The sequence below is a fragment of the Hyla sarda genome, chromosome 4, assembly GCF_029499605.1.
Source record: "Hyla sarda isolate aHylSar1 chromosome 4, aHylSar1.hap1, whole genome shotgun sequence".
NCBI classification, from domain to species: domain Eukaryota; kingdom Metazoa; phylum Chordata; class Amphibia; order Anura; family Hylidae; genus Hyla; species Hyla sarda.
Window position 1 is genome coordinate 180,414,541 of NC_079192.1, and position 20,767 is coordinate 180,435,307.

The 20,767-nt window shown below is 42.4% G+C and overlaps 2 protein-coding genes across 5 annotated transcripts in view; one reads left to right on the plus strand and one right to left on the minus strand.

Moving 5' to 3' along the window:
- Positions 1–17,129, plus strand: part of LOC130368773 (17-beta-hydroxysteroid dehydrogenase type 3-like) — a 41,856-nt gene extending 24,727 nt beyond the window's left edge. The window contains exons 7-11 of the mRNA XM_056572973.1: positions 280–314; positions 412–493; positions 15,506–15,571; positions 15,656–15,805; positions 16,951–17,129. Of these exons, the coding sequence (XP_056428948.1) occupies positions 280–314; positions 412–493; positions 15,506–15,571; positions 15,656–15,805; positions 16,951–17,046 (429 nt within the window). The 3' untranslated portion in view covers positions 17,047–17,129. The remainder of the gene's footprint in view (positions 1–279; positions 315–411; positions 494–15,505; positions 15,572–15,655; positions 15,806–16,950) is intronic.
- A 68-nt stretch (positions 17,130–17,197) lies between these two features.
- HMGCL (3-hydroxy-3-methylglutaryl-CoA lyase) overlaps positions 17,198–20,767 on the minus strand; it is a 29,197-nt gene continuing 25,627 nt past the window's right edge. For 2 of the 4 annotated variants that reach the window (XM_056572972.1, XM_056572968.1), the window contains exons 6-9: positions 20,166–20,229; positions 18,537–18,725; positions 17,888–18,013; positions 17,205–17,773 (exon numbers count right to left, since the gene is read on the minus strand). In XM_056572972.1, the coding sequence (XP_056428947.1) occupies positions 17,672–17,773; positions 17,888–18,013; positions 18,537–18,725; positions 20,166–20,229 (481 nt within the window). In that variant the 3' untranslated portion in view covers positions 17,205–17,671. Of the gene's footprint in view, positions 17,774–17,887; positions 18,014–18,536; positions 18,726–20,165; positions 20,230–20,767 lie in introns of all 4 variants that reach the window. The other 2 variants (XM_056572970.1, XM_056572971.1) reach the window with 2 other exon arrangements.

Consider the following 20,767-nt stretch of genomic DNA (forward strand, 5'->3'; position numbering starts at 1 on the left):
ATGCTTCTGGCTGAGTTGTTCAGATGCTGATCGTCTAACTTTCTTGCGGCAGGCAGATCCCCCATCAAGAGGGCGCTCTAGGCTCTATTTTGCCTATAGGCAAAGCCAGCCCTGCACCCCATATATATATATACAGCAATCCTGAAAAAAGCTACAGCTGTAATGTAGTTGCTATGAGCTAATTCAGAACATGTATGATGCCCAATGCTGACTTCAGTATGCTAAATGTCTCCAAGACAATACAGCTTATAAAAGAAATGTTTTTTTTTTTTTTTCCAGATGACACGAATGGTTCTTCCTCAAATGGTACAAAGGTAATTATTGTTGTTCACATGGGGAAAAATGTAAAGAATAAAAAAGATGCTAACAAACTGCATAATTTTGATTTCAAAATCCACTATTTTTACTTAGGAAGAAAGGACTAGTTATTAATTTGTCCTCAGAAGTTGGAAACCGTCCTTATCCAATGGCAATCATCTATAGTGCTTCCAAGGTATGGATGAAGCCTGTTGAAGTACATTCAACAGATCGGTTTTATTTCAGACTAGCTGAATACCCGGCATTGCCCGGTTTTTCCTTCCTAATCCTTGTTGGGGAGGAAAATAAACAAAGGAGGAAGCTTTTGACTTCATATCCCGTCCTCATATATTGTTGTCATATCCCAACCCCATATCCTGTCCTCATATCCCAACCTCCTATCCCGTCATCATATCCCATCCTCATATCCCATCCTCATATCCCATCCTCATATCCCATCCTCACATCTCGTCCTCATATCCCGACCTCCTATCCCGAACTCTTATCCCATCCTCCTATCCTGTCCTCCTATCCCGTCCTACTATCTCAACCCCCTATCCCGTCCTCCTATCTCAACCTCCTATCTCGACCTCCTATCCCGACCTCCTATCCCGACCTCCTATCCCGACCTCCTATCCCCACCTCAACCTCCTATCTCGACCTCCTATCCCGACCCGTAATATGTGTACCAGTTATTAAAATATCTCCAGCCGTACGGAAGTTATGTGGGAACATACATTTCCCATTGATTTGCATGGGACTTTAAACAAAAACCCTGAACCTCACAAATGGGGGTAGTTAAGGGTTAAATTAACTACCCTATATTTTAAGTGGACATATAAGTAACATGTGACCAAGTATTATCGAAATATCTCCAGCCGTTTGGAAGTCATGCAGTAACATATATTTCCCATAGACTTGTATAGGACTTTAAACAAAAACCCCGCCCCTGGCAAATGGGGGTGAGTAAGGGTTAAATCACCTAGCCTATGTTTGTTGTTGACATATAAGTAACATGTGTACCAAGTTTCATGTTAATATCTTTAGCCGTTTGGAAGTTTTTGTGGAACATACATACACACACACACGTTGAGTTTTATATCTCTATATAAAACTCAACGTGTGTGTGTGTGTGTGTGTGTGTGTATGTATGTATGTGTGTATGTTCCAGCATCACGTCCAAACGGCTAAAGATATTAACATGAAACTTGGCTCACATGTTACTTATATGTCAACAACAAACATAGGATAGGGGATTTAACCCTTACTCACCCCCGTTTGCCAGGGGCAGGGTTTCTGTTTAAAGTCCCATACAAGTCAATGGGAAATATGTTACTGCATAACTTCCAAACGGCTGGAGATATTTTGATAATACTTGGTCACATGTTACTTATATGTCCACTTAAAATATAGGATAATTAATTTAACCCTTAACTACCCCCATTTGTGAGGTTCAGGGTTTTTGTTTAAAGTCCCATGCAAATCAATGGGAAATGTATGTTCCCACATAACTTCCGTACGGCTGGAGATATTTCAATAACTGGTACACATATTACGGGTCAGGATAGGAGGTCGACATAGGAGGTCGGGATAGGAGGAGGGGATAGGAGGACTGGTTAGGAGGTCAGGATAGGAGGACGGGATAGGAGGACGCGATAGGAGGACCGGGATAGGAGGACCGGGATAGGAGGACCGGGATAGGAGGACCGGGATAGGAGGACCGGGATAGGAGGTCGGGATAGGAGGTCGAGATAGGAGGACTGGATAGGAGGACGGGATAGGAGGACGGGATAGGAGAACGGGATAGGAGAACGGGATAGATGGACGGGATAGGAGGACGGGAAAGGAGGATGGGAAAGGAGGACGGGATAGGAGGTCGGGATATGAGGACGGGAAAGGAGGACGGGATAGGAGGACGTGATAGGAGGACGGGATAGGAGGTCGAGATAGGAGGATGGGAAAAGAGGTCGAGATAGGTGGACAGGAAAGGAGGTCGAGATAGGAGGACGTGATAGGAGGATGGGATAGGAGGACGGGATAGGAGGACGGGATAGGAGGTCGGGATATGATGACGGGATAGGAGGTCGGGATATGACAACGGGATAGGAGGTCGGGATATGACAACAATATATGAGGACGGGATATGAAGTCAAAAGCTTCCTCCTTTGTTTATTTTCCTCCCCAACAAGCATTAGGAAGGAAAAACAGGGCAACGCCGGGTACTCAGCTAGTATAGATAATGAACCAACCAGACTGACATCACATAATAATAATAATGACATTATAAAATGGGATGACATCACACGGAACCAAAATTCACGACTCAAACCATAAGCCTCTTAAAGTACAAACCTTAGGTTTCTACATAGTGAATGTAATAGATACTTAATGTATCATTCCACCAAGACTTTAAAAGTTAACCCCTTCTTGTCAACCCATGTAAATAAACAGGCAATGTTCCTGCACAGGCTGCTACCATTAGATCATTGTTAAAGGGGTACTCCGGTGGAAAACTTTTTTTTTTTTTTTTTTTTTATAACATATTAATGGTTGCATAATTGACACCCATGCAAAATATGTCATTCAGAATGTCTACAATTAGGGCATGTGGGTTCTGAGAGATGTGCATTTTGAGAAAGGGCCTTTTACTGTAGGTTTTACTATACTTTAGTTGTTGTTTTCTTTGGGTCTACAGGTTGGCAGGCAACAAATTATTGATGTATTCCTTGCTGTACCCAACTACGAATAACAGTTAAAGGGGTACTCCAGTGGAAAACCTTTTTTCTTTTAAATCAACTGGTGCCAGAAAGTTAAACAGATTTGTAAATTACTTCTGCTAAAAAATCTTAATCCTTCCAGTACCTATTAGCTGCTGAATACTACAGAAGAAATTATTTTATTTTTGGAACACAGAGCTCTCTGCTGAATCACGAGCACAGTGCTCTCTGATGACATCTTCGTCCATTTTAAGAACTGTTCAGAGTAGGAGAAAATCCCCATAGCAAACATATGCTGCTCTGGACAGTTCCTAAAATGGACAGATATGTCAGCAGAGAGCACTGTGCTCGTGATGTCAGCAGAGAGCACTGTGTTCCAAAAAGAAAAGAATTTCCTCTGTAGTATTCAGCAGCTAATAAGTCCTGGAAGGATTAAGATTTTTAATAGAAGTAATTTACAAATCTGTTTAGCTTTCTGGCATCAGTTGATTTAAAAAAAAAAAAAAGTTTTCCACCAGAGTACCCCTTTAACTGTTATTCGTAGTTGGGTACAGCAAGGAATACATCAATAATTTGTTGCCTGCCAACCTGTAGACCCAAAGAAAACAACAACTAAAGTATAGTAAAACCTACAGTAAAAGGCCCTCTCTCAAAATGCACATCTCTCAGAACCCACATGCCCTAATCGTAGACATTCTGAATTACATATTTTGCATGGGTGTCAATTATGCAACCATTAATATGTTCCTGTCATAAAGAATGCACTTTATCAAAAAGTTTGCAAATGACAGTGCCCATTTAACCCCTAAAGGACTTTGGGTTTTTCCAATTTTGCGCGTTCGTTTTTTCCTCCTCACCATCTAAAAATCATATGGCTTTCAGTTTTCCACCTACAGACCCATATGAGGGCTTGTTTCATGCTCTACCAATTTTACTTTGTAATTACATCAGTCATTGCAGCACAAAATCTAAGGCAAAACCCAACAAAATTATTTGTGGTACAAAATTGAAAAACAAAAACAAAAAAAACCTAAACATTTTGTCATTTTTAGCGGCTTCTGTTTCTACACAGTGCACTTTTTGGTAATAATGACACCCTATCTTTATTCTGTAGGTCTATTCGATTAAAATTATACTCAATTCATGTAGGTTTAATTTTGTTTTACTTTTGTTAAAAAATTATAACTTTTTGCACGAAAATTTGTACGTTTACCATTATCCTCTTCTGACCCCTATAACTTTTTTATTTTATCCATATAAGGGGATGTGTTAGGGCTCATTTTTTGCGTCATGATCTGTAGTCTTTATCTGTACCATTTTTTGTTTTGATGGGACTTCTTATACATTTTTTTTTAGGGTATACAAAATGACCAAAAATACACAACTTGGAATTTATTTTTTTACATATACGCCATTGACCGTGCAGTTTATGTTATAGTTCCCACACTTATGCGTGCAACGATACCACATACAGTATGTTTATTTTTTATAAATGGGAAAAAGGGAGGGGTGATTCAAACTTTTATTAGGGAAGGGGTTTTTCTTTTACACCATTTTTTAGTCCCCATAGAGGACTATTACATACAATTTTTATTTTAGACACTGCGATCAACTTTTATCATGGCATCTAAGGGGTTAATGCTAGGCATCACCGTGATTGGCGATGTCCGGCATTAGACACGGGTCCCGGCCGCTATCCATCCACCTGAGCCTGCGGGATCGCCGCTGCTTGTCATTAGCAGTGAGTGTCCAGCTACTGATAGTAGCCAACATTCACTATTCTAAACCGAGTGCAGCTCCTGTGCTTGCTTCAGAGCTGCATAAGGAATTAGGGTGTACAGGTAGTACCAGGACACAAGGGTATACCTGTGCGCCCTTTGTCCTTAACAGGTTAAAATATGACATTATTTATCCCATTTGGTAAATGGCATAAACATAAAAAAAAATTCCAAACCCAAGACTTACGTTTTTTAAATTATATTATATCCTAGAAAAAATCTATCAAAAAGCTGGATTATGGCACAAAAAATAAGCCGTACAAAAAATTTAGAATTTTTTTTTAATTACTAAAACATGACAGAAACCACACAAATTTGGTATTTCTGTAATATTTGTAACCACAAAATTGTAAAGTGCTGCGTATTCTGTTGTCTCTCAGCACTCAGTTGGCACTCAGCAAGACTTTACCAAGCCTCCAGCTATGCTGTTCAGCAGCTTCCACTTATGGAGCACCCAGAGGGAAGAACTCCACACACAGCTTTCTCTGCCACTGTGAGCTGCAACTAGCAAATCCCCCTCATCTGGTGAGGCAGCCTAGCTTTAAGACCAACAAAAGCCAGCCTGGATTGTGGGGAATGACCCCCACCCTGCACTTGGTCATTCCCAGTAAGAGCCGTCCCGGATTGGCCTTCCAGCCATACTACAGTCTTAGTGTCAGACTACATCGCAGTACAGACACTGAATAATTCCGGCTTTTACTTCACCAAAGCCAGGAGCCTTGGTGACACATAGCGTCCATCCACCACCATACCCTTCATCTTCTCACAATATATATATGAATATTATTATTCTTAATCAAGCTGACCTAAAGTATCATAACATGTTAGTTTGACTGTAGCATAAAAAGAAACTCCCTCAAATTTACTAAATTGCATTATATTTTATAGAAAAATGAAAAAAGTCATTACAAAATACAAAAGAACAAGCTCTCATATGGGTGTGTAGATGAAAAAATAAGAGTGTTACGACTATTAAAGGAAAAAACTAAAGTACAAAAAAACTAAAATTGTCCCGGGACTTAACAGTCTGTTTGGACCTTAACCCCTTAAGGACCCAGCCAATTTTCACTGTAGGACCCGGCCATTTTTTGCACATCTGACCACTGTCACTTTAAGCATTAATAACTCTGGAATGCTTTTACCTTTCATTCTGATTCCGAGATTGTTTTTTCGTGACATATTCTACTTTACGTTAGTGGTAAAATGTTGTCGATACTTGCATCGTTTCTTGGTGAAAAATTCCAAAATTTGCCATTTTTTAACTTTGAAGCTCTCTGCTTATAAGGAAAATGTATATTCCAAATAAATTATATATTGATTCACATATACAACATGTCTACTTTATGATTGCATCATAACGTTGACATGTTTTTACTTTTGGAAGACATCAGAGGGCTTCAAAGTTCAGCAGCAATTTTCCAATTTTTCACAAAATTTTCAAAATCTAAATTTTTCACGGACCAGTTCTGTTTTGAAGTGGATTTGAAGGGCTTTAATATTAGAAATGCCCCACAAATGACCCCATTATAAAAACTGCACCCCCCAAAGTATTCAAAATGACATTCAAAAGGTTTGTTAACCCTTTAGGTGTTTCACAGGAATAGCAGCAAATTGAAGGAGAACATTCAAAATCTTTATTTTTTACACTGGCATGTTCTTGTAGACCCAGTTTTTGAATTTTTACAAGGGGTAAAAGGAGAGAAATCTTCCTAAAATGTGTAGCCCAATTTCTCTCGAGTAAGGAAATACTTCATATGTGTATGTCAAGTGTACGGCGGGCGCAGTAGAGGGCTCAGAAGGGAAGGAGCGACAATGGGATTTTGGAGAGTGAGTTTTTCTGAAATGGTTTTTGTGGGGCATGTCGCATTTAGGAAGCCAGAACAGCAAAAAAAAAAAAAAAAAAACCACATGGCATACTATTTTGGAAACTATACCCCTCAAGGCACGTAACAAGGGGTCCAGTGAGCCTTAACACCCTACAGGTGTTTGACGACTTTTTGTTAAAGTTGGATGTGTAAATGATTTATTTATTTTTTTCCACTAAAATGCTAGTTTTCCCCAAAATTATTAATTTTTACAAGGGATAATAGGACAAAATGCCCCCCAAAATGTGTAACCCCATCTCTTCTGAGTATGGAAATACCTCAAGTGTGGATGTCAAGTGCTCTGCTGGCGCACTACAATGCTCAGAAGAGAAGGAGTCACATTTGGCTTTTGAAAAGCGAATTTTGCTGAAATGGTTTTTGGAGGGCATGTCGCATTTAGGAAGCCCCTATGGTGCCAGAACGGCAAAAAAGACCACATGGCATACTATTTTAGAAACTACACCCCTCAAGGAACACATCAAGGGGTACAGTGAGCCTTAAAACCTCACAGGTGTTTGACGACTTTTTGCTAAAGTCGGATGTGTAAATGAAAAAAAAAATTTTTTTCACTAAAATGCTGGTTTACCCACACATTTTATATTTTTACAAGGGGTAATAGGAGAAAATGACCCCCAAAATTTGTAACCCCATTTCTTCTGAGTATGGAAATACCCAATGTGTGGACATCAAGTGATCTGCTGGCGCACTACAATGCTCAGAAGAGAAGGAGCACCATTGAGCTTTTGAAGACAGAATTTGGTTGGAATAGAAGTCGGGGGCCATGTGCGTTTACAAAGCCCCCCCCCCCCCCCCCCGTGGTGCCAGAACAGTGGAACCCCCCACGTGACCCCATTTTGGAAACTACACCCCCCACAGAATTTAATAAGGGGAGCAGTGAGTATTTACACCCAACTGGCGTTTGACAGATCTTTGGAACAGTGGGCTGTGCAAATGAAAAATTCAATTTTTCATTTTCACGGACCACTGTTCCAAAAATCTGTCAGACACCTGTGGGGCGTAAATGCTCACTGTACCCCTTACTACATTACATGAGGGGTGTAATTTCCAAAATTGGGTCATATGTGGGGGGGGGGTCCATTGTCCTGGCTCTATGGGGGCTTTGTAAACACACGTAGCCTTCAATTCCGGACAAATTTTATCTTCAAAATCCCAATGGTGCTCCTTCTCTTCTGAGCATTGTAGTTCGCCCGCCGAGCACTTTACATCCACATATGGGGTATGTTCTTACTCAGAAAAAATGGGGTTACAAATTTTGGGGGGCTTTTTTCCTATGTTTCCTTGTGAAAATGAAAAATTTTGGGTAACACCAGCATTTTTGTGAAATTTTTTTTTTCATTTTTCCATCCAACTTTAATGAAAATTCGTCAAACACCTGTGGGGTGTAAAGGCTCACTATACCCCTTGTTACTTTCCGTGAGGGGTGTAGTTTCCAAAATGGGGTCACATGTGGGTATTTATTTTTTTGCTTTTATGTCAGAACCGCTGTAAAATCAGCCACCCCTGTGCAAATCACCAATTTAGGCCTCAAATGTACATAGTGCGCTCTCACTCTTGAGCCTTGTTATGCGCCCACAGAGCATTTTACGCCCACATATGGGGTATTTCCGTACTCAGGAGAAATTGCGTTACAAATTTTGGGGGTCTTTTTTTCCTTTTAACACTTGTGAAAATAAAAAGTAAAGGACAACACCAGCATGTTAGTGTAAAATTTTACATTTTTTTACACAGACAGGCTGGTGTAGCCCCCAACTTTTCCTTTTCATAAGGGGTAAAAGGAGAAAAAGCCCCCCAAAATTTATAACGCAATTTCTCCCGATTACGGAGATACCCCATATGTGGCCCTAAACTGTTTCCTTGAAATATGACAGGGCTCTGAAGTGAGAGAGCGCCATGTGCATTTGAGGACTAAATTAGGGATTGCATAGGGGTGGACATAGGGGTATTCTACGCCAGTGATTCCCAAACAGGGTGTCTCCAGCTGTTGCTAAACTCCCAGCATGCCTGGACAGTCAGTGGCTGTCCGGAAATGCTGGGAGTTGTTGTTTTGCAACAGCTGGAGGCTCCGTTTTGGAAACACTGCCGTACAATACATTTTTATTGGGGGGACAGTGTAAGGGGGTGTTTATGTAGTGTTTTACCCTTTATTATGTGTTAGTGTAGTGTAGTGTTTTTAGGGTACATTCACACGGGCGCAGGTTTACAGTTTGCTTCCCGCTAGAAATTTGCGCTGCGGCGAAAAATTTGCCGAAGCTCATACTTGAAGCAGGAAACTTACTGTAAACCTGTCTGTGTGAATGTAACCTGTACGTTCACATGGGGGGGGGGGGGCAAACCTCCAGCTGTTTCAAAACTACAACTCCCAGCATGTACTGACAGACCGTGCATACTGGGAGTTGTAGTTTTGCAACAGCTGGAGGCACACTGGTTGGAAAACCTTCAGTTAGGTTCTGTTACCTAACTCAGTATTTTCCAACAAGTGTGCCTATAGCTGTTGCAAAACTACAACTCCCAGCATGTACTGATCGCCGAAGGGCATGCTGGGAGATCTAGTTATGCAACAGCTGGAGGGATCGCAACTACAACTCCCAGCATGCCGAGACAGCTGTTTCGGCATGCTGGGATTTGCAGTTTTGCAATATCTGGAGGGCTACAGATAGAGACCACTGCACTGTGATCTCCAAACTGTGGACCTCCAGATGTTGCAAAACTACAAATCCCAGCATGCACAGACAGCAAACAGCTATGTGGGCATGCTAGGAGTTGTAGTTTTGCAAGATCTAGAGTGCTACAGTATAGAGCTGTTGCAAAATTGCATCTCCCACCATGCCCAGCAGCTGTCTGGGCATGCTGGGAGTTGTAGTTTTGCAACATCTGGAGGGCTACAGTCCCAGACTGTAGCCCTCTAGATGTTGCTAGGCAACTTACCGGCTTCCATCGGATCCAGGGAGCCGTCCTCTTCTGCTGCACGACATCGCCGCCCGCGCCGATCACGTCCTGCAGCTTCCACCGACGGGTAAGTGAATCTTCGGCGTTCATTCCCCGTCGTTTCCCCGTTCTGCCCCGCCTATTGTGGGTGGGCAGAACGGGGAAAACTAAAGTAAACCCCCCCCGCCCCAGATCTGCTATTGGTGGTAGCGTCTAGACCAACAATAGCAGAGATAGGAGGGGTGGCACCTCTGCCACCTCACTCCTATCGCTAGAGGGGGATCGTGGGTGTCTTAGACAACCGCGATCCCCCTTATATTCCGGGTCACCATAGACCCGTATGACCCGGAACGGGGTGGGAGGATAAATAGCCGATAACTTATACCGGTATAAATTATCGGCTATCTGCCTTAACCTCCACAGATTATCGTATTGGCCCTAAAAAAAACGATATCGGTCGATCCCTAAACTGCACCCCTTAACCCCTTAAGGACCAAGGACGTACAGGTACGTCCTTGGTCCTGCTCCCGTGATATAACGCGGGGTTACACGGTAACCCCGCATCATATCACGGCGGGCCCGGCGTCATAGTGAAGCCGGGACCCGCCGCTAATAGCTAAAAGTGAAAGTAAAAAGTGCCGGTTAACTCAGTGGGCTGTTCGGGATAGCCGCGGCAAAATCGCAGCATCCCGAACAGCTTACAGGAGGGCCCCTACCTGCCTCCTCGCTGTCCGATCGCCGAATGACTGCTCAGTGCCTGAGATCCAGGCATGAGCAGTCAAGCGGCAGAATCATCGATCGCTGGTTTCCTATGAGAAACCAGTGATCAATGATAAAGATCAGTGTGTGCAGTGTTATAGGTTCCTATGGGAGCTATAACACTGCAAAAAAAAAAAAGTGAAAAAAAAAGTAAATGAATATCATTTAACCCCTCCCCTATTAAAAGTTTGAATCACCCCCCTTTTCCCATAAAAAAAAAAAACAGTGTAAATAAAAATAAACATATATGGTATCACCGCGTGCAGAAATGTCCGAATTATAAAAATATATCGTTAATTAAACCGCTTGGTCAATGGCGTACGCGCAAAAAAATCAATAAGTCCTATCAATGCAAAAATGGTACCGTTAAAAACTTCAGATCATGGCGCAAAAAATTAGTCCTCATACCGCCCCATACACAGAAAAATAAAAAAGTTATAGGGGTCAGAAGATGACAATTTTAAACGTATTAATTTTCCTGCATGTAGTTATGATTTTTTCCAGAAGTCCGACAAAATCAAACCTATATAAGTAGGGTATCATTTTAATCGTATGGACCTACAGAATACATATCAGGTGTCATTTTTACCGAAAAATGTACTACGTAGAAACGGAAGCCCCCAAAAGTTACAAAACTGCGTTTTTTTTTTTCAATTTTGTCGCACAATGATTTTTTTTTCCGTTTCACCGTAGATTTTTGGGCAAAATGACTGACGTCATTACAAAGTAGAATTGGTGGCGCAAAACATAAGCAATCATATGGATTTTTATGTGCAAAATTGAAAGAGTTATGATTTTTTAAAGGCAAGGAGCAAAAAACGAAAATGCAAAAACGGAAAAAACCCTGGTCCTTAAGGGATTAAATTTGTCAAAATTACATTAAAGAAGTTAATTTACCCTTTAGGCGTTTCACAGAAATAAAAGCAAAGTGGAGGAAGAATTAAACATTTTTATTTTTTTGTAGATTTTTCATATTAATCAATTTTTTTCTGTAACATAGTAGGTGTTGACAAAGAAATAAAACTCAAGATTTATTCCCTGAATTCTAACGTACCGTATATACTCGAGTATAAGCCGAGTTTTTCAGCACGATTTTTCGTGCTGAAAACACCCCCCTCGGCTTATACTCGAGTGAACTCCCCCACCCGCAGTGGTCTTCAACCTGCGGACCTCCAGAGGTTTCAAAACTACAACTCCCAGCAAGCCCGGGCAGCCATCGGCTGTCCGGGCTTGCTGGGAGTTGTAGTTTTGAAACCTCCGGAGGTCCGCAGGTTGAAGACCACTGCGGCCTTCAACATCATCCAGCCCCATCTCACCCCCTTTAGTTCTGAGTACTCACCTCCGCTCGGCGCTGGTCCGGTCCTGCAGGACTGTCCGGTGAGGAGGTGGTCCGGTGGGATAGTGTTCTGGGCTGCTATCTTCACCGGGGAGGCCTCTTCTAAGCGCTTCGGGCCCGGCCTCAGAATAGTCACGTTGCCGTGACAACGACGCAGAGGTGCGTTCATTGCCAACGTAATTCTGCGTCATTGTCAAGGCAACGCCTCTATTCCGGGCCGGAAGCGCGGAGAAGAGGCGCCCCCGGTGAAGATAGCAGCCCGGACCACCTCCTCACCGGACCACCTCCTCACCGGACCACCTCCTCACCGGACAGCCCTGCAGGACCGGACCAGCGCCGAGCGGAGGTGAGTACTCAGAACTAAAGGGGGTGAGAGGGGGCTGGATGATGTTGAAGGCCGCAGTGGTCTTCAACCTGCGGACCTCCGGAGGTTTCAAAACTACAACTCCCAGCAAGCCCGGACAGCCGATGGCTGCCCGGGCTTGCTGGGAGTTGTAGTTTTGAAACCTCTGGAGGTCCGCAGGTTGAAGACCACTGAGGGCGAATGATGAGAAGAGGATGATGAAGGGGGGGGGGTGTGGGGATGATGAAGGGGGGTGAGGATGATGAAGGGGGGGGTGTGGGATGATTACAAGGGGATGATGAAGGGGGGGATGTGTGGGATGATAAGGGGATGATGAAGGGGGGATGTGTGGGATGATAAGGGGATGATGAAGGGGGGATGTGCGGGATGATAAGGGGATGATGAAGGGGGGATGTGCGGGATGATAAGGGGATGATGAAGGGGGGATATGTGGGATGATAAGGGGATGATGAAGGGGGGATGTGTGGGATGATAAGGGGATGATGAAGGGGGGATGTGTGGGATGATGACAAGGGGATGATGATGATGAGGATGTTAATGACGGGTCTGGATGATGACAGGGGGGGATGAGGTATTTCCCACCCTAGGCTTATACTCGAGTCAATAACTTTTCCTGGGATTTTGGGTTGAAATTAGGGGTCTCGGCTTATACTCGGGTCGGCTTATACTCGAGTATATACGGTACTTAGAAATATCCCATATGTGGCCTTTATGCGCTACGTGTCTCTCACACAGGCCTCAGACATGAAGGCGTGCTGTGTGGATTTTGGGGCCTCCTTTTAGTTTAGGATATTTTGTTGTGATAATATAAAATTACAGGGGCCTTGGGGTGCAAAAATATTTTTGGGAGACAAGTTGACGCTTTCATTGGTACCATTCTGGGGTACATGTGACACTCTGAGGCTAAGTTTCCACTTGTTTTTTTTTCTGGCAGTTTTTGGAATACTGTCACTGCAGTTTTTGAGCAAAAGTCAGAAGTGGATCCATAAGGGAGGAGAAGTGTAAGTCCTTCCTTTATATGTCCTATTAATTTTGAATACATTTCTGGCTTTGGCTCAAAAACTGCAGTGGCAGTATTCCAAAAACTGCCAGAAAAAAAACAAGTGGAAACTTAGCCTGATCGTTTTTTATTTTATTATTTATGAGGTGGCATACATAAAAAAATCGATTCTGTGTTTTTTATTTTTTAGGTCATCAGTCATGCGGTATAAATGACATGTTAAGGTTACACTGCAGGTTGATTCGATTATGGCGATACCAAATTTATATATATATATATATATATATATATATATATATTTTGATATTTTATGGCATAAAAACAATTTTTTTTTTTTTTTAAATCATGTTTGTAAGTCGCCGCATTCTGTGAGCTGTAACTTTTTTATTTTTTCACTGACGCAATTGTGTGAGGACTCTTTTTTGAGGGACATGTTGATGTATTTGGGGGGACTATTTTTGGGGGCGTATTATACACATATATAATTTATTTTATTATTTTTTATATTTTTTTCACATTTTTTTTCACTTTTTTTTATTGTTTCCACTTTTTTCACACTTTATTTATTTTTTTGTTTACTGTTATACACATAATTCAATGGAGTACACATCTGTACTCCATTGAATTATGCCTATGTCTGTCAGTACTGACAGGCATAGGATAGATCAGTCCCTACCTTAGGTAGGGACTGATCACTCATGTTGCCATGACAACGGAGGCCACTGGCAGTCCTCTGGTTGCCATGGCAACCACCGGCGCTCTGTTTTCACTTTGCAGAGCGCCCATCAGTGACAGAGGAAGCTCCCTCCCTCTGTTGCCCTACTAGACGCTGCGGTCTTAGTGACCGCAGCATCTACAGGGTTAACTCAGGCTCGGGGCCCTCCTCACCACCGATCCCTTTACACAGTGAAGCCACGGAGGAGAGGGGGAAGGAGGAGAGCCGCACCAGATCACTGCTATTGGTCTGTCAGTACTGACAGACCAATAGATCGCCGGCGGGGGACCGCTGCGATCGGTCCCTGGCCGGCTTCAGGGAGGCTCGGCTGTGCTGCACAGCTCAATAAAATGTAACAGCGCCCGGCGTTGTGACAGTTTATTCTCCTCAGGTACATGTACGTGGTGTTGCGGGAAGTCGTCGCTAATCACCACGTACATGTACCTGATTTTGCTGGAAGGGGTTAAGGTGTTAAAAAAAAAAAATCTGTAATGCCAACCTTTTTTGTACAGTGTGTACATTGACAGCCAATGACATTCAAATTTTATTCCTAATTTATGGACATATTTTGTTATTAATTTTACACTGTGTGAACATAGCCTAAAACAGAGTGTGCATATTCTTAGTATTGTCCATATATAAGTAATTCATTCATTCAAACTTTTGGTGTAGAAAAAATTAAAAAATAAAAATTACATTTGAATGTAGCATTCCAAAAAGTGAATTAAGCTCTCGGCATAAAGGTCTAAATTCACTCCCTTGTTTGCTAACAATACAGCTCTGCTATGTAAAAGCAAAGAAAATACAACCAAGCAGAATTTCACTTTCTCTCTACAAGGGCACCATAACAGCTTCATGGGCTTCCTCTATAGCAGTGGTCTTCAACCTGCGGACCTCCAGATGTTGCAAAATTCCAACTCCCAGCATGCCCGGACAGCCGTTGGCTGTCCGGGCATGCTGGGAGTTGGAGTTTTGCAATATCTGGAGGTCCGCAGGTTGAAGACCACTGCTCTATAACATGAGCACCATTACATTTTATACATACTGGAGAAGATTCATTAAGAACTGTGCTTAGAAAAAGTTCACCAGTTGCTCATAAAAATGAAAGAAGCGATCTGATCGGTTGATATGGGCAACTGGGCAACTTTTCCTCTGCAAAAGTTTTGATGAATCTCCCCCACTATCCTTAAAGGGGTACTCTGCACCTAGACATCTTATCCTCTATCCAAAGTATAGGGGATAAGATGTCTGATCGCGGGGGTCCCGCCGCTGGGACCCTCCACGATCTCTGCTGCGGCACGGTCTATCTGCTGCCTGATGACTAGTGATGCGGCGCTGACGTCATGGTCACTCCCCCTCGTGATGTCATGCCCTCCCTCACAATGCACGTCTATGGGAGGGGGCGTGATGGCCGCCACGAGCCTCTGGTGCAGTTGGTGCTGAGGGGAGATCGCGGGGGTCCCAGCAGCGAGCCCCCCGCAATCAGACATCTTATCCCCCATCCTTTGGATAGGGGATAAGATGTCTAGGGGCGGTGTACCCCTTTAATAATGAACATACTGGCACAATAAGCAAACATCTTACTGCACTCTATAAAGCTGGAAAAATTATTGTTATCACTACTTTTAGTTTTTTCTCGTTTCCTTGCTATATAGACACAAAATGCTATATAGACACAAAAGTGGCAATGAATGAAACAATCCTTGATTTTTACCTATTCTTTGGTAGGCCTTTGTGGATTTCTTTTCTCGTGGTCTTCATGCAGAATACAAGTCTCAAGGAATTATAGTGCAGGTTTGAACCCTTATTCTCATACAGTTATTACAGTACTAATGGATAGATATTACACCGCTCTAAAGTTTATTTTTTCATCCACAGTGTGTGATGCCTTTGTTTGTCTCAACTGACATGACCTATAAAATTAAACCAAACATTTTTGTTAAATCTGCTGATGCATTTGCTTGGGAAGCGTTGAACACAGTTGGGTACACAGAAAGAACTAGTGGATGTCTCTCACACTCTATTCAGGTAAAACATATACTTTATGGACATAAACTTCAAAGTTAGAAGCATGGCATTATACCGACTATGTCTATTGGGCTATTTATGTGGTAGTAAAGTAACAATTCACCAATACATTTTTTTTTATCACAAGGAGCATACCGTATATACTCGAGTATAAGCAGAGTTTTTCAGCACGATTTTTCGTGCTGAAAACGCCCCCCCTCGGCTTATACTCGAGTGAACTCTCCGCCTGTCAATCCCTTTCAGTGTTCTTCAACCTGCGGACCTCCAGATGTTACAAAACTACAACTCCCAGCATGCCCGGACAGTCATCGGCTGCCCGGGCATGCTGGGAGTTGTAGTTTTGAAACATCTGGAGGTCTGAACGTTGAAGATCACTTTGGCCTTCATCATCATCCAGACCCCCCTTTAGTTTTCTACTCACCTCCCCTCAGTGGGAAGGAAAGGGTGAGCTGTTCCGGGCCATTTATGCTGCAGGGACCATCCGGTGGGGAGGGTTAGTCGTTCTGGGCTGTCCATTTTCACTGGGAGGCCCTCTTCTCCGCTCCAGGCCCGGCCCCGGACTAGTGACGTTGCTTTGATGACGACGCACAGGGACGTCCCTGCGCATGAACGCCCCTGTGCGTCGTCGTCAAGGCAAAGTCACTAGTCCGGGGCCAGGCCTGGAGTGGAGGGCTTCCAGGTGAAAATGGACAGCCCGGAATGACTAACCCTCCCCACCGGACGGTCCCTGCAGCATAGATGGCCCGGACCAGCTCAGCCGATGGCTGTCCGGGCATGCTGGGAGTTGTAGTTTTGCAACATCTGGAGGTTCGAAGGTTGAAGACCACTGAAGGGATGAAGGGGGGGGGATGATAACGGGGTGATGATGACGAGGGTGTTAATGACAGGGGTCTGGATGATGACAGGGGGGGATGATGTATTTCCCACCCTAGGCTTATAGTTGAGTCAATAACTTTTCCTGGGTTATTGGGGTGAAATTAGGGGCCTCGGCTAAAATTCGGGTCGGCTTATACTCGAGTGTATACGGTAATCCAAAGGAAAATTACAGTAATACACGTGTAGATCTGGAGTCTAGAATTCCTATGCCCCCCATCCTTTGCAATATGTAAATTATTAATTATTTTTTTACTTTTTTTTTTTTACAGAGTTATGCTTTGGACCTCGTGCCGGAGAACCTATTCAACTTTTTACTGACACAAAATGAATTGACAAAACAATTTAACAAATTGAAAGATAACTGAGTATTATGTCTGCAGCCGTACAAATGCAGAACTAATAAACTTTCACAGGCATTTATAGAATTTAATAAAAACCTTTAATGATTTTTTTTTGTCTTGACATTTTCGATCTTTACATCAACACAGCTGAAAGCTGAAACCTGGTTGGTTGAAACACTGCACCTATATTTGTGCTACCTTTTATGCATTGAGCACATTATGCTGTAAAAAGGGAACATAATAAAAGTCTATGCTGGCAAACAATACAGAAAAATATGCTGCAAAAAATAATACAAATATAGACAGTAAGTATGTATTTTTTTTTTTACATAAAACCTGTTCAACAGAAATAAACATTTTCCAAATCTACAATATTTTAACAAAGGACATCAAAACAGGTCTCCATATACCAACTGGGTCTCTGCAGTGAGGAACAATCCTTCCCCTTCCTACTTCCCCCAACACGAGCTGTAGAAATGGCATCTCTCTAGCCACCTCTCATCCTGCTCTGTACTAACAATGGGAAACATCACCAAAACAGCCATAACCTTTTTTTTGGGAAAACCATCCATTGTTCCATTATAAACAGATCTAAGGGAATTCAGAAAAGTCCTGATTTGTGGAGAGGACATTGTGCATAGGTTTAATCTCACAGTTTAGACATTGCTTGTGCCACTTTAGAACTGCTTTTCCTTCCGAGAGCTTTGCATATAAAGGCCCCAGCTTCTGTAAGCTTCTTTAAATCAATTCCCTAGAAAAGAAAAAGTTCATGTGATTTAACTGAAGGCATTGCCAAAGGGACATCAGTACCTCATATCATCTGAAGTCTTGGAAGCAAGACAATAAGACAGAGTTTTGTACATACTGTGTGAATGCCAAGGCCTTGTAGCATATAAACGACATCTTCTGTGGCTACATTCCCAGAAGCTCCTTGTGCGTAAGGACACCCACCTAAACCTGCAACAGAGGAATCCACCACCTGCACTCCCATCTGTCACAAACCAAAAGACACAACTTTATTAACCAAGAAATAGAACAACATATACAAGAATTCTTCACATTTATTATTATCATAGCAATATAGTCGCAATCATTATGGTTTAAATTGTGAAAGGAATGTCCACAATGGACAACTTTTAAGTAGGCAACCATCTTCCCTACAGTGGAAGCTAGACTGACACAGTGCCATGGACCCTTAAGCACTTAGCAGCTGCATTACCATTTTCTGGAGCTAAAATGTAGAGAGAAGTTGCATTTGTTTCCTTAAACGTGAGTAAGTGGCATTTCTAACACATAAATGTGGACTTGACGAAAACAGAGCATAATGGATACTATATCACAGTGGAAGGAATATCACTATGAGGGCCTCATTATAAATATAGCACTGCCTAGAGTGCTTGAAAGAATATGGAAGTAAACCTCAACAAACGAAAGTATGGTAATGTGCAGATTGTTTCTCCTCATTTTCAGGGAAAAAAGCTGTAACAGGTTTCCAGGTATAGAACACACGTTACCTGCAGAGCCACAAGTATGTTTGCTAGAGCCTGTCCATATGTGTCATGACAGTGAACAGCTACAGCCTTGACAGGTATTACTTCCAGAACTGCTGTCAACATTTCTCGAATACTGCCAGGTGTCCCCACTCCAATAGTGTCTCCTAAGGAGATCTCATAGCAACCCATGGAAAACATCTTGTGCGCCACCTGATAAAAAAAAAAAAAAAAAAGTACAGAACAACAGTATTTTACAATGCAAATATTTCCTCAGTGTCATGTAGATTTTTATATATGATATGTTATCTGATTAAACTGAAAGCTCTGCTATGATCTAATCACTGAGTAGCGCCATCTTGTGGACTTCGTAGGACAAGCACTAGCTACATCTGGTCTACCACCATGGACAATGACTGGCTTGGCGACTAATTTTTGTGTGTTGAGAAGAGCAGCAGAAAGAGTTAATCATCAAAAACGAAAGCAAGTCTTGGATAGGACAGGTATGGCTTATTATTTTTATATTTCCAAGCCAACCTGAGTTCTTGAATTTTATTTCTGCAATGCTGGACCGCCACTTAATACTCCATTTTATTAAAAATTATCTATAGCTACATAACAGGAAAACTTAGCAAAACAAAGTAATGACAAGTATGGGTGAGTTTCCTGGGCATGGTATTCAAGTCCAGAGTACACAAAGGTATCTCTAAAGTCTATTCTCTTACACATGGTTGACATGCTACTGCCTAACAATCTTTTAAGGGGGTACTCCAATGGCCAGCATTCGGAAGTAAATGTTCCGAACGCTGTTTTTGCGCTGTGGGGGTCGGCCACGCCGACCCCCGCAGAGCGAAAACAGCGTTCGGAACATTTACTTCTGAACGCTGACCAGTAGAGTACCCCTTTAAATGAACATCTCAACTGATCATTGCAAATGATTGTGATGTCTAAGGTATGAAAAATGTCCCCCCCTCCCTCCCCAAAATGGAACAGTATTAAGGATTATATGCCACACAGCTAAAAGAAAACATGGCCAGATGACAGGTCTGCTTTAAATATGTATGTTTTAGCAGTCACAGTATCTCTTTAGGTAAAAATGTTAACTGTAATTTTCTCTGTCAGTCGGGCACCCAAAGGATTATAAATGGCAGAACGTTATCAGTGGGAACTGCCCCGAAACACAAAAAAATGTATCTCTATGTTCACACCACCCACAAATAAGTGGTTTATGAAGATATTTAGCCTGTAGCACCCCCGAGGAGAATATTTGGGGATGGAATTTTATCATTTCTATTAATAATGGCCTTTCAAGAACAGAGAATGGAAGCGTAGATTAGGCAACCCTGCTATTGGGATTGGCAGAGCCCCAGCTGTCGGAGCCCTGCCAGTCAATGGACAAAGCATGTGAGTAAGCTGACAATTTGCTGTAACCATAACCTTCGTACCTACAATCTCTGACTACAAACTCTATCCAGTGAACACTGACAGTCTCAGACTCTGTAGGGACACACACTTCTGGACAAAAGGGAATAATAACATTACATTGTTAACTTATTAATACATTGCCAGGAGGCATAACAAAAGAAAAGAACCATGCATATAAGTTTCAAGTAATTCTTCTGCTGCATGTCAGCCTTTTGTAGTGCAACTTACCTCAGCCACTTTACTAGGAGACACTTTCCCTTCATATGGGCATCCAAGAACACAAGAGACATACCTGAAATATCAACAGAAGTCAGGTCTTAATGCACAGTGGCCTAGAGATAGGCCATCAATGTTAGCCCCTTAACCCCTTAAGGACTGAGCCCTTTTTCACATTAAGGACTGAGCCCTTTTTCACCTTAAGGACTCAGCCCTTTTTTTGCAATTCTGACCACTGTCACTTCATGCATTAACAACTCTGGGATGCTTTTACCGTTTATTCCGAGATTGTTTTTTAGTGACATATTCTACTTTAACCCCTTAAAGAGGCACTGTCATTGTTGAAAACTTTTAATATGTTACAGAACTAATCATATGATGGCTTTTTGCAATATAAAGTTACAAAAAAAAATGTCAATTTCCCCCAGAAATTAAATCTAAAAATAGCCACCACTAGGGGCCGTCTGTCTTTAGCCAGACAGACTAGTGTTGATTTTGCAGCATACCAGATACTGGCCGTAAAGCGCGGTAACACCATCATTTTTTTTCATTTTCACATCCAACTTTAATAAAAATCCGTCAAACACCTGTGGGGTGTTAAGGCTCACTATACC